At 32.6% G+C, this 13738-nt stretch overlaps 1 protein-coding gene across 2 annotated transcripts in view; it reads left to right on the plus strand.

Moving 5' to 3' along the window:
* Positions 1-4669: 4669 nt before the first annotated feature.
* Positions 4670-13738, plus strand: part of LOC143046218 (uncharacterized) — a 32129-nt gene continuing 23060 nt past the window's right edge. Inside the window, exons 1-3 of one of the 2 annotated variants that reach the window (XR_012969097.1) lie at positions 4672-4912; positions 9557-9577; positions 10280-10392. Coding sequence is in view for 1 of the 2 variants with exons in the window: in XM_076219259.1 (XP_076075374.1) it covers positions 4735-4912; positions 9557-9577 (199 nt within the window). In the remaining variant the exon portion in view is untranslated. Of the gene's footprint in view, positions 4913-9556; positions 9578-10279; positions 10393-13738 lie in introns of those variants that run through there. The other variant, XM_076219259.1, reaches the window with a different exon arrangement.

The following is a 13738-nucleotide window of genomic DNA, read 5'->3' on the forward strand; positions in this document are numbered from 1 at the left end:
ATTCTTACATACTTTGATTTTTTAACCCTGTATGCTAGCATTGCCCATGGGAAAATTTTTAAATTGTTTGTATATACATTGAACGACAAATTTATGTGACGTATACAATTTTCTGACGTCAGACACCCGAATCAATGAATGTGTTTGTAGATAGATGTTTTTTGTGTTCTGTTAAATTGTTCCTTTTAAAATTGTTACACGATGATGACTGCTGAACCCATATTTTGACTATTTTATTTAGGTGAACTAAATAGACATAATAAATAAAATACTAAAAAAATCGTTTATTTCAGCTTCGAAGTCATGATCAGTTGAATTGTAAATTCAAGCAAGGGACTGATTCATTTTTTGTTTTTCAACGGACCAATGAATGTGCTGAACTCAGTACAAAAATATATTATTTATTACTCATCACCAATTTCGTTTCATTGTCGAATCTTAAAAAAATCATAAACGAATAGACTATTTACCGGACTTGTAATAACATAAGCAACACGACGGGTGCCACGTATAGAGCACTATCTGCTTACCCTTTCGGAGCACCCTTTTTTGTGGGGTTCGTGTTGCTTAGTCTTTCGTTTTCTATGTTGTGTCTTCTGTACTTTTGATAGTTTGTCTTTTTTCATTTTTGGTGTTGTCAGTTTATTAACAATATATGAGTTTGACTGTCCCTCTGGTAACTTTTGTTCCTCTTTCATGCTACTGAGATATCGTGGCACCAAATCGCCTTACACTATGCCCGACGCGCTAGAACACTCGACCACATAGGTTCGGGACCGGGTGTTAACTTTTAAAATTAAAATTTAGTATAATATGCAGTCAAAGAAATAATTATATGATAAGTCCGTCTGAACCAGTGACGATTCTACAACATATTTTATCTATCGGATAACCAGCAGTAATGGTGATACATGGCTGAAAATACATTCTGTTTATATAATCGTCTAAACATCAGCCGAACATTGTTAGATCTGTAAAAGCAAATGTGTTGTTCTTCCCTCCGGTATTCAAACTCATAATTGACCACCTAAACCCTACAATAAGAAAATTTTCAGTTTTTCCTTTCCTCGTCAGTTTTAATCTAGCTTCGTAAGACAGTTTATGTTATGTAGGGCATGGAGATAGAATTGTTACAGATCAGCTGAATTATCTATTGTAAAGGATTCTTCAAATTATTGTAAAATGCAAGTCACAGAAATTATTATATTATAAGTACGTCTCAACCAGTGATGACTCTACAACAGATTTTATCCATCGGATCACCAGCAGTGATGGTGATACAAGGCTGAAAATACATTCTGTTTATATAATTCGTATATATACATATGGAAAAAAGTATTGCAACACCTTGATTTTTTCAAACTTGAAAAATCAGCCTCTTATTTTGGATGGAATATGATAAAATATTTGTAAAATAATATTGAAACATAGTTTATAATAACATTGGCATTAAAACGAACAAAAAATTTATGAAAAAAAAATGTTTTATCCTACCACAATTTAAACAACAAAATGAAGTGGTTTTTGTACCGAAAAATTCATTTTACAGCTTTTACTGTAGTCTAACTTTACAATGTCAGACATTTCAAAATTAATCTTAAGATGGTTGTTCACATCATGGTTGATCGTTATACGCCAAAGAATTAGTACTTTGTGCGTAGCCTCCATTCAAACGGATAAACGCCTTTTAACGTCTTCTGATTCCTGCCATAAATCGACTAATTTGTTGCTAAGGTAGCAGCAACCATTTCTGATGAAGGGCATTGTTTATTTCATGACGTGTTTGAACTGACTTTACGCCCAATAGTGTCCACTACATGCTCGATACGGTTCAAATCCGGGCTATGATCGGGCCAAGGAAGATGGACCGAATTCCATTGGAACAATGCATCTTCCTCCACGATGCTAATTTCCAACTTTGGCGAGCTCTGCACTACATTTGATACGGTGTCTGTTCGTAAGCAAATGTCCCCGAAATGGTCTGTTCGCACGATAACCAGTAGCGATGAGTCGATCTCGAAGAGTTCTTGTTTAAAGGCTCCAGTATGGCCACCACTCTCTTTTTATGATTGTATTGTATGCAATGGGTTTCCTTCTGACTAACCTTCATTATGCTCGATTTTCTCTAGCAGATGGTATAGGGGTCTTCTTGATCTCGGAAGGTTTTTAACATCGTTTCTTGTCTGATTTTTATTCTCAAAACGACTTATAGTGGAATGGTGATGACCAACAATACGTGCATTTGTCACAGCGACATACCTACTTTTCGTTTGCTGATAATCTGCCATTTTGCTGCAGTTAAGAGTTGTGGATGACCCATTACTTGGTGTCAATCACTTAACTTTATAAACTTGGTTATTTAAAGTGTTGAAAACAATGAGGATAAAAACATCTGTTTTGTTGTTTACGGTCCAGTAGCTGCATGTGCAGATAAGAACTTATAAGAACTTATATATAAAAATATTAAGAGTGTTTTTTTAATTTCAATTTCAATTTGGTGTTGCAATACTTTTTTCCATGTGTATATATATATATATATATATATATATATATATATATATATATATATATATATATATATATATATAAAGAAGTCTGAAAATTACACCAAACAGTGTTAGAGTTAAATTTTCTACTGACAAATTTTTGTCCGTCCCTCAGCGGGATTCGAACTCACACCTTTGATACACTACAGCACCAATCGCTTAACCTCATGTCCAGCGCTCTAGACCTCTCGACCACATCCGCTATATATGTTCTTTAATTTCACTTATAAATATTTATACAACTCGTCTAAACATCAGCCCAACACTGTTAGATCTGTAAATTTGCTTTCGCGAATTTTTTATTTATCCCTCGCCGGGATTCGAACTCATGCTATTGAGATATCGTGACACCTAATCGCCGGCACTGTATCCGGCGCGCTAGACAACCTTGACTTCACAATAATAAAGCTTGCGGTGGCCGGGTGTTACCTTTTCTCGTCAGTTTTAATCAGACGAGTTGTGTACAAGTCTAAATTGAAAACACCGTTAAAACCTATGATTGCGTTGGTTAAAAGACTTATTAGTAACGCTTGTTAAAAAGGCCAAACAAAGTGTTAAGTTGAATTGCATTGAGGGTCTACAATTCGAAAGTAATTGCCAAATAAAGGGGGGATCCTTATCATTTCATTAAGTTCTGTAATAACTAGTAGTTAATTTTTAATTATGACCATATCAATGATAATGCATGTCAACATAAAAGTGCTGACGTCTTGGCTAAGTTGTTTTTAAAATAATAAGAAGAAACGGAAAAGTACACTTTAGATAGGATATGCGTCACAAGTATATGTGTTACAGTGAATTTGTATAATCAGTGATTATGTAGAATCCCTGAAATTTTCAGGGATTATGTAGAATAACTGGCTTGTTTGGGGATTATATATAATCACTAAAATTTTCAGGGATTATGTATAATCACTAGAAAAAACGTCAGGGATTCTACATAATAACTGAAATGAAATAGTTTTATTTATAAAGAAAATGAATTTAAAGTAAAATAATTTATTCTATAAAATCACATAAAAACATCATTATAAAGAAACATAAATTGTAAAATGTTAAGCACAATATATCAAAATGATAACCCCAATTTTTTATATGTTAGACACACTATATTAAAACGTGAAATACAATATATTAAAATAATATGCTTCATATCAGTTTTACCACAATATCCACATTTTAAAAAACCTTTTCCTGCACATATCGAATCAGATTTTAACGACACGCCTAAGAGAAGGCGTAAATTGTTCAGTAAAAACATTAGAAGGTACCCCCCCCCCCCCCAAAAAAAAAAAAATTAATACAAAAAATAATTGGGAAATTGCAAACTTGAACTTCCTCGAGCAAGAAAGACACCATGTTTTTTGCCAGGCGATATCCTTTTTCAAACTTTTTTAAAACAATTGCCATTATGTTTTTTTTGTTTCCCTTTCCTTTTTTACCCTGTGGAATTGTTATGAGAATATTACACCAAATGCAAGCTTCCTCTAAAATTGTGTTCTATTTGTCAATCCTAAGTTCTGCCGTTTTTTTTTTATACATTTAGATGCCTAAATTCTTACAGTTTGAATTTCTTGTTCATTTGAACAAAACAAAACAAAAACAACCATCTATTTCATAATCTTCTTCACTACTTTTTTTGCATGTACCACACATAACATACTCTGTGGATTTACAAATAGAACATGAATATCTATTTGACGCTGGATTTTAATAAACAAACAATACATGTAAAGTTATCGCTATCAAGGGAATGTGGATATTATTAATTTTAAAGTTTCAACTTTATCTCGAAACCCTGTGTTGGTTATATCTTTTAGATCATCCTCTGTGTTTAAAAGCAAAATTATTTCATCTGGCAAGGAATATGAAAGAAAAAAAATATAATTTGTCTATATTAATTTTGTTTATCAAACAAAGGATCAATAAATTATTCATAATCCCTGAAATCATATTAGGGAATTTGTAGAATTATTATTAAAATATTCAGTGATTATGTAAAGTCACTGGTCATTTGCAGGGATTATATATAATCACTAATAATTTTAGTGATTCTACATATTCCCTGAAAAACCAGGAATTCTACATAATCCCTGATTATACAAATTCACTGCAACATATGCACATTTACAAATATATATACGTAGCTTGCAAATTTATTCTTTCAATTTAAGTAGATATCGTCAAAATGTACACCAACATTTTACTAGCTACTTTGTTGGTTATCCAACTTACACACGGTAGTGTTGATGCAGTACCACTAAACAGTGAGCTTACACAATACATCAATGAACAGATAAACCTGGGTTTGACACAGGCAAAACGGGAGGTAATCAATCAAATGGAGGGATTCGTTTCTAGCCACGGTGAGTAAATTTAAAAGGCAACAGTAGTATACCTAGGGACTGTGAAACGTTGCAATATTCACAAAAAAAAAAAATACCTGTTCATAAAACTAAATAATTGTTTCGTAAAAACAAATATTTGTTTATAAAAATAAAATATTACGTTTATAGATCTTTTAAGATGTCTTTTGGAAGTGCTATGTCAGAAATTATAATGCTTTAGTACGGTGGTTGTTAGTTTGCATGATTTTATGGAGACAATTATTTGATGTCATTATATAACTGTAAACATTTAATTTCAAGGTCATGAATATTTAAAAAAAAAGCGTTTTGACTTCACGGACACAGTTGGCCTGAAATGGATATAGAATGCATGGGTTTTGCTTATTTGTGAAGACCGTACGGTGACCAATAGCTGTTAATTTCTGTGTCTTTTGGTCTCTTGTTAAACGTTACCTCATTGGCAATTATAGCACATCTTATTTTTATAGCTGAGGGGTTTTTAGTCTTTTCGATTGCTATCTAACCCAACGATATTTAAATATATTTTTTCAAATGGGTGTGGTCTTTACTCAAAAACTCTTTCAGGAAGGTTATAAGGAAGGGCAAATGAAATCGACACTTTAAAAGTTTTGTGTTCTTATATACGATTTAGTCTAACTGATATCTATACCTGTGTTAGTGGACTGTTAGTGGACTTTCAGTCCCCGAGTGTTGCATCAGTTCAGGATTCTGTGACTATGATTTATAATAATTCTTTCAAAGATTGGCCGTTTATGATATGAATTTTTGTTTTGAAATTATAAAGAAACTAAGTTTCAATTCCCTCAGACGAAGTTTTTACGATTTTTTTTCATTTTTTTTTACTTTTATACTTCCCAGTGTCTCAGCTTACTAACGCAGTTTTTTTGCGCTCTTCAATACTTGTGTCTCCATTTGTATATTTACACTTTATCTTCTCATTGTGTGTTCTATATATCTTTAAAATAAGACTTATATAATTGTATATTTTGGATGTATTGGTCCGCTTCGTTCCCTAATTGTGTTTTCTCGTATTTTTTCTTCTTCTGATAATTGAAGAAAAAGTCCAATAATTACAATTTTTTATCAAATTAAAATTCTGACTCGAATTAAAGCTCAGAATCATTTAAATGACTTAAGTAACGAGAATTCAATATATAATGTCCATGTCGTAAGGAAAAGACCCAGAAATAGCAGTTGATTAAATAATTGTCTCCATAAAATCATGCAAACTAACAACCACCGTACTAAAGCATTATAATTTCTGACATAGCACTTCCAAAAGACATCTTAAAAGATCTATAAACGTAATATTTTATGTTTGTATATTTCAGGCAAATAAATACAAATACCAAATTCGGTTATAATGTGAACATGTTTACAGAAACTTATTAAGAAGGGATATAGTTACGATACTGTTGTCAGGTCATTAGAGATTGCATAATATTGGTCCACTTATAGGGTTTTTGCATCGGAAATAAACACATTTATTCTTAAACCAGTTGTTGGCATGATACAGGTTATGTTCTTCTCATATATTTTACGATGGTATTATACTTAACCCCTAACGGGAGGGATTTTACTTGATATTCGTATTATGAAGACATAATCTTTCGATCAGTTTAATTGAGGTCTGGAGTTGGCATGTGAGTCACTGCTAGTAGTCACTTGTTAATTTATGTATCATTGTTATTAGGTCTAGTGAAAAGACCTATTGGATTTCTTCTGATTATTATTAGGTCTTTCCACTTTTCCGTGGAAAGACCTATTGGATTTCTTTTGATTATTATTTTGTTTTTCTTCCGCCTAATTTTTTTCCTTCGCTGTTTTTTTGTTGCGCCAGATGTCGCTTAGATATTTGGAATATGATATCGAACAGTTTATACGCTTTTGAAACCAACTCTGCTTAACCGAATACTTTCCCATATAAGAGTTATCTCCCTGAACACTGCTTTTCTTGTTATCTCTTAGGCTTCGCAAGAGTATAAGATACCGACAAATTTATTTTTCCAAATTGCTCGTTATATCCTCAGGATGTTCTGTTTTATTTTGATCGAAGCCGTATCGAGATTCCATATGAGAGTTATTTCCCCTTTTGTATTTGAAATTTTGAAATGTATTTTAAACTGGAAAACCATAAGATCAAGAGACCTAGGGTCTTTTGATTTGAGATCCTTGGTCCAAAAAAATGAAAATTAGGTCAAGGTCAAAGGACAAGGTCATATTCTAAATTTTTATTTTTGTTTTTTTTCACTCATTTTCATTAACCTTATAAGATATCGACAAATTATTTTTACTAAATTGTTAGTTGCGACATGTCGTAACATAACAATTTTGGTTGAAAGGGTGCGTAGACAATAAATGGGAGTTTTAGCCCCTATCATATCTAACATTATGTGTAAAGTGATATAACTTATTAACCATACATATTAGAGACCTAAGGTCTTTTGATTTGAGATCCTCAGTTTGTGACCTTGAAATTGAGGTCAAGGTAATAGGTAAATTTGAAGTTCTAGATTATGACCTTTGCTTAAAATTCATATCTTTACATCATAAAGCCATAGCAACTGACATTTTAGACTGATTTTTAATATTTTTATATCAAAATAGATATTTACTGGTGGAAAGACCTTCAATTGTTCTCTGAACAATTGGTTTTTAATTTTTTATTTTTTTTTCTGCCTAATTTTTTTCCTTCGTGGTTTTTTTGTTTCGCAAGATGTCGCTTAGATTTTTGAAATATAATATTGAACAGTTTATACGCTTTTGAAACCAACTCTGCTTAACCGAATAGTTTCCCAAACAAGAGTTATCTCCCCAAACACTGTTTTTCTTGTTATCTCTAAGGCTTCGTAACCGTATAAGAATTCGACAAATTTATTTTTCCAAATTGCTCGTTATATCCTCAGGATGTTCTGTTTTATTTTGACCGAAGCCGTATATAGATTCCATATGAGAGTTATCCCACCTTTTATGTTTGATATGAGAATATGCATTTCTAACTGGTAAACCATAAGTGATAGAGACCTAGGGTCTTTTGATTTGAGATCCTTGGTCCAAAAAAAAAAAAGAAAATACGGTCAAGGTCAAAGGTCAAGGTCATATTATAAATTTTGATTTTGGCTTATTTTCACTTATTTTCGAAAGCCGTATAATTTATCGACAAATTATTTTTACTAAATTGTTAGTTGCGACATGTTGTAACACGTCAATTTTAAGCCGAAAGAGTACGTAGACATTAAATGCCAGTTTTGCCCCCTTTTATATCTAATATTAGTTGTAAGGTAATACAACTCATTAACAATATATAGCAGAGGCCTATAGTCTTTTGATTTGAGGTCCTTGGTTGATGACCTCGAAATTGAGCTCAAGGTCATAGGTAAATATAACGTTCTAGATTTTGACCTTTGCTTTTACCTCATATGTATACATGATCAATACATGGGACTTTTTAAAATAGGTTGCAAGCAATGTGATCTAGAAAAAGACAACCTGAAGTGACCTTTTGTAAACCGGAAGTAGCTATATTTTGTACTTAATTAATGAAAAAGTATATAGAACCATATATTTTTGGAATCAGTGTCAAGTAAACAATAAAAAATTACCGGAAGTAACATATTTTAGACCGGAAGTAAAAAATGATCTCCCTTATTTATATCTCTTCTATAGAAACCATATATTTTTGGAATAAGCGTTCAATAAGCTGTCGTTTGAAGCTAAAATTGACATTTAAAACCAAATTTTAATATTTTCATATAAAAAAGGTCTTAGCTGGTGGAAAGACCATCAATGGTTCTCTGAACAATTGGTTTTTATTTCTTTTGTAACCTTTTCTGTAATCAGACTCGGACCTCTGTTGAACTGAGTCTTACTGTGCGTATTGTTGTGTGTTTGTTTTTTCTATATTGACTAGAGGTATAAGGGGAGGGTTTGGATATCAAAAAACATGTTTTATCCCGCTGCATTTTAAGTATGACGTCCATTATTACTGAACTAGTATACATTTTTGTTTAGGGGCCAGCTGAAGCACTGTGAGAGTTTCTCGCTGCATTGAAGACCCATTGGTGGCCTTCAGCTATTTTCTGCTCTTTGGTCGGGTTGTTGTCTCTTTGACACATGCCCTTTTTCCATTCTCAATTTTATAATCATTGATATGGTCATAATTAAAATCTAAGTTATTCAGTCGGTGCCTTGAAATATTTGATCAACTATTAGCAACTAAAAAACAATGTGTGAATTGCTCTCTTGAAATTATATATTTTGATTTTAGGTTTCAGTATAGGAATTACGAAGTTGTTCTTAAAAGAAAAACTGTTTTTATGTTGGAGTGCTTTCAACGAAATTTTTTTTATGTAAGATATATATTTTATTAAATCTCCAAAATACCCGAAAAAATTATTCTATGTATGCAAACAGTGCAGATAGGTGATCATCATTTCTACTATATTTTATTGATGTTGTATTTTGAAAATAAATTCTCTTCTTGTGGTTATTGATACATCTAAAGTAAAGTAAAAGTTTTAATATCTAAATTATCGAAATGTACATGTTAGCTAATCAGATGTGAATTTACGATGAACTATGTTTATTCAATTAAAGATGTGTTGAGTTTGCTAATATTTACATTTGTATTTTTATTTACAGCATCCGGAAACAGACAAGGATGTAAGTATTAATGATAAATACTGAAAACAATGAGACCTGCCTCAATATACTGTCATACAAGTGAGAGGATTAGCTAGCTATAGAACCAAGTTCAATCTATCTTTTTTGTCCATATGAAAATGCCTGTATTAAGTCAGGAATATGACAGTTGTTTAAAACCATTTGTTTGATGTGTTTGAGCTTTTGATTTTTCCATTTGATTAGGCACTTTCCGTTCTGAATTTTCCTCAGGGTTCAGTATTTACCTTCAAGAAACGTCTTCAACATTGAAAAAAACCCATACCAAATGAACAAAAGATGCTCAATGACCTCAATAGAGGCAAACAAACATAACAATTACAGAGGAAGCTGATGAGAATACAATTTGTTCAAGACAATCAAGTTCATTGATATAGTGAGCGATCCCTGCTGCACTGGTGATAACCGTAGAGCTGCTTGAAATCTGGAGATACTATATAATAGGGATGAAAGATGCCAGAAGGACAGTCAAACTCGTAGATCGAAAACAAACTGACAACGCCATGGCAAAAAAAAAAGACAATCAGACGAAAAATAGTACACAAGCCACAGAAAACTGAATACTAAGCAACACGAACCCCACTAAAAACTGGGGGTGATATCATGTGCTCCGGAATGGGAAGCAGATTCTACTTCTTAAGTTGTATTTCCCGTGTTTTATATGATATTTTATTTTTAACACAGGTCAGTCTGGAGTCTTTGGAGAGCATGCCTATCCTAAGATCAAATTTCCAGCTTCAGGATACATTACTTTTAACCCACCATTTACTGCTGTTCCAGCCTTGGTGTACGGATTATATACATATGACACTTCGAAGGACTACAATTCTAGACTGGTCACAGACGTTACCAATCTCTCTAAATCTGGATTCAATATGAAGATCAAGACATATGCAGACACAAAAATGTGGGGAGCTCGTATTTCCTGGATGGCTTGTCCTAAAGCAACTGTAGATGTGTAACGCAAATATCAAAATGATTTGTGTGAAAATAAAAGGAATCTCTTTAAACTATATTCTGTTTTTTTTAATACAACTTATCGATTGACGGATGTCCTTGCTAAAGAATAACCAATTCTTCATTACAAAGATATAATTGTTCGTGTGGTTTTTTGTGTGGTTATTTATTATTTCTTTGTTGGGGTTTTTTCTTTAGGAAAAGAGAAGGAGAGAAAATTCAAACCAGAAGTACTTTTAAAGAGACATGCAAAATGACTCGGTTCTACATTTCAACTATTTGAAGAGGGTCTGTAGATGGCCTGTTTCAAGGCAAAATTTCTGTCCCTATATAATTATACCTTCATTTTTCAGTGGCAGTCCAAATTTTCCCGATCATCATCCCGACCTACCTATTGACATCATTGTTAACTTGTTCTCGTCCTGAACATGCATGAAATATTTGCCACTAGACGTTAAGCAACCAACAATCAATCAATCAATTTGAAGATAACACGGGAAGGTGAATTCAAAACGACAATGTATTGATTCCAACAAACAAATATGACCCTTTACCACTTATTATGCTAAAACGATGTAAATTCGAGTCTTATAGAATTATCTTTGTTCCCGACTCGTCATTTCTTTTATTATTAGCACATCCTCAATGCTCTTCAACTTTGTATTTGTTTGGCTCTTTAACTATTTTGATCTGAGCGTCACTGATTAGTCTTATGTAGACGAAACGCGCGTCTGGCGTATAAAATTATAATCCTGGTACTTTTGATAACTATTAAGTCGCGACCCACAAATAGAACGACACCAGGTGTTTCGAAATACGAGAGAAAATTCCGCTTTAACCTGTGTTAATGACCGTCTTTAAATTTCTATGATCTTAACATTTGTTCCGAATTAAAAAGAGGTCAATTTAAAAATAAAAAGATAAACACGCCATAAAACACATTTAGTTTTCTATGCAGTGTCTTGTGTAAAAAACTAAATTACAGAAATCGCTTAAACATGTTAAACTTTACAACAGTTTAGATTAAGTACAGCGTATTTGAAAAAAAATGATAAAAAGTATAGGCCGATGAGTTGAAAAAATATATTTCAATTTTAATGCAAAAAAGAATCGCATTTTTCATCAAAAGGAGATAATTTGAAGCTCTTTCAATGATATAAACATTTTAAAAGTCATCTGGGGCCAACACGAATTGATTGTTTTGGTAAATTTTAGTACCATATTATAAACTAATATAAAGTGTGATTAAAACAAAACTTTAAATATTTGCTGAATTTTCAGTACCCTCGAGCCTCCTTAAGGTCGAAAGGCTATGGACTTTTCATTTTGGATTTCCTATGGTTTCGGTATTTTTGATATTTTACTTTTTTTACACTGATATTTATAACACTTAGGTAGTTTACTTACACTGTCACTAAGTAGGTTTACTAATATTTGTACTTAATTAGCTTAATTAACCAATGCCAACTTTATTTACTAACCTGTACATTAAGATGATTTACTTACACTAACAATGATATAGTTCATTAAGTACCACACTAAGATGTATTACAAAGACGTTCATGTACACTGAAACTATTGTGGTTTACTAAAACTTACAATTACTTAGGTGTATTTCGTACACTGGCACTAATTGGGTTTACTTAATTTGCAACTAAGGTGGTATATATATACACCGACACTTTGATGGTTGACTTTCACTGACCTCTCCAAAGACTCTGTTTTCAGTGAGCATGTCACATATTACTAGAATTATTTATGCCATATTCCAAACGTTTCGGAGCGCAATTATACAAATAGTTTGACAATAAGACGCAGAGCAGTAAAAACATCATAATCCTGGTACTTTTGCTTATTCTTATATTTTTGATGAGTTTGCTTTTATTGTGTCCTGTATCCAAAAATATACTGGAGTAGGACATCCATGAATATAACGTATCTTAAAGGCGAATTTTCCTTGAAAAGTTTTAGTACTCGCTTGAAATAGCTTTGAAACTTGTCTCACCGTTTTATAGACATTTCTGCCATATTGGTAGGATTTCGCACAACGAACAGTACAAGACTTTACAATGAACGGTACAAAAGAAAGCAGCATAACAATACAAAGAGACTGAATCGTACAGAGTTTGCAAATAAAATAACGTGTTTCTCATTCGCATTATGTATTTTTAAACAACAATAAATCACAAAATACACGGTCGCAATATGTGTAAGAGTCAACCAACTGTGACTTATGTTTAGTTTTATCTAGTTTGAGTTGGACAGCATGTTTGTTTCGCGATGTTTCCAAGTAATTAACAGAACTGTCTGTTTGAAATAGTTAGTGGCTGTTCATGTGATATAAATAATATACAAAGTTGTCTTTGTTTTCATAAAAGAGGGACGAAAGATACCAGAGGGACAGTTAAACTCATAAATCGAAAATAAACTGACAACGCCATGGCTAAAAATGAAAAGGACAAACAGACAAACAATAGTACACATGACACCACATAGAAAACTAAAAAATAAACAACACGAACCCCACCAAAAACTAAGGGGTGATCTCAGGTGCTCGGGAAGGGTACGCATATCCTGCTCCACATGTGGCACCCGTCGTGTTGCTCATGTTATGACAAATCCGGTAAATAGTCTTATTCGGTAGGTCACATTCATGAAAGGGAAGGAGATTGTAGTTACTACGTAAGGACATATTCGATATCATTTGTGAAACGGTTATTCCATAACGGTCAACCAACTCGTAATGGCGTCTGTAAAATTTATGAAGGGATGATTTCATTTTTACCATTTGGAACTCTTGGTTTAATAGCTTCCTTGTGAGCAGCAACTCTCTATCAAGAAAATCATGATAGGAAATGCAAGCAAGGGAATATCGTATCAATTGGGAGATATATACCCCGTATGCATGTGCTGCTGGAATGTTGCTACTTAGAAATGGAAAGTTCACAATTGGAACGCTGAAATCATCTTTTTTATCGAAAAGTTTTGTTTTAAACTTCATTGTCAATTTCTAGTTGTAAGTCAAGATATGAGGCCGACTTAACTGTATCTGTTGTATCCTTTACCTCTCGTTCGATGGTAAATTATATCTCGTCCATTGGATTTCTTACGATTAAGAAATATCAAATAAAATTAATAAAATGCTTAGAAAATCAACCTTACAATGTTAGAGTAGATCGGATTTTT

Source organism: Mytilus galloprovincialis, chromosome 9 (genome assembly GCF_965363235.1).
Source record: "Mytilus galloprovincialis chromosome 9, xbMytGall1.hap1.1, whole genome shotgun sequence".
NCBI classification, from domain to species: Eukaryota; Metazoa; Mollusca; class Bivalvia; order Mytilida; family Mytilidae; genus Mytilus; species Mytilus galloprovincialis.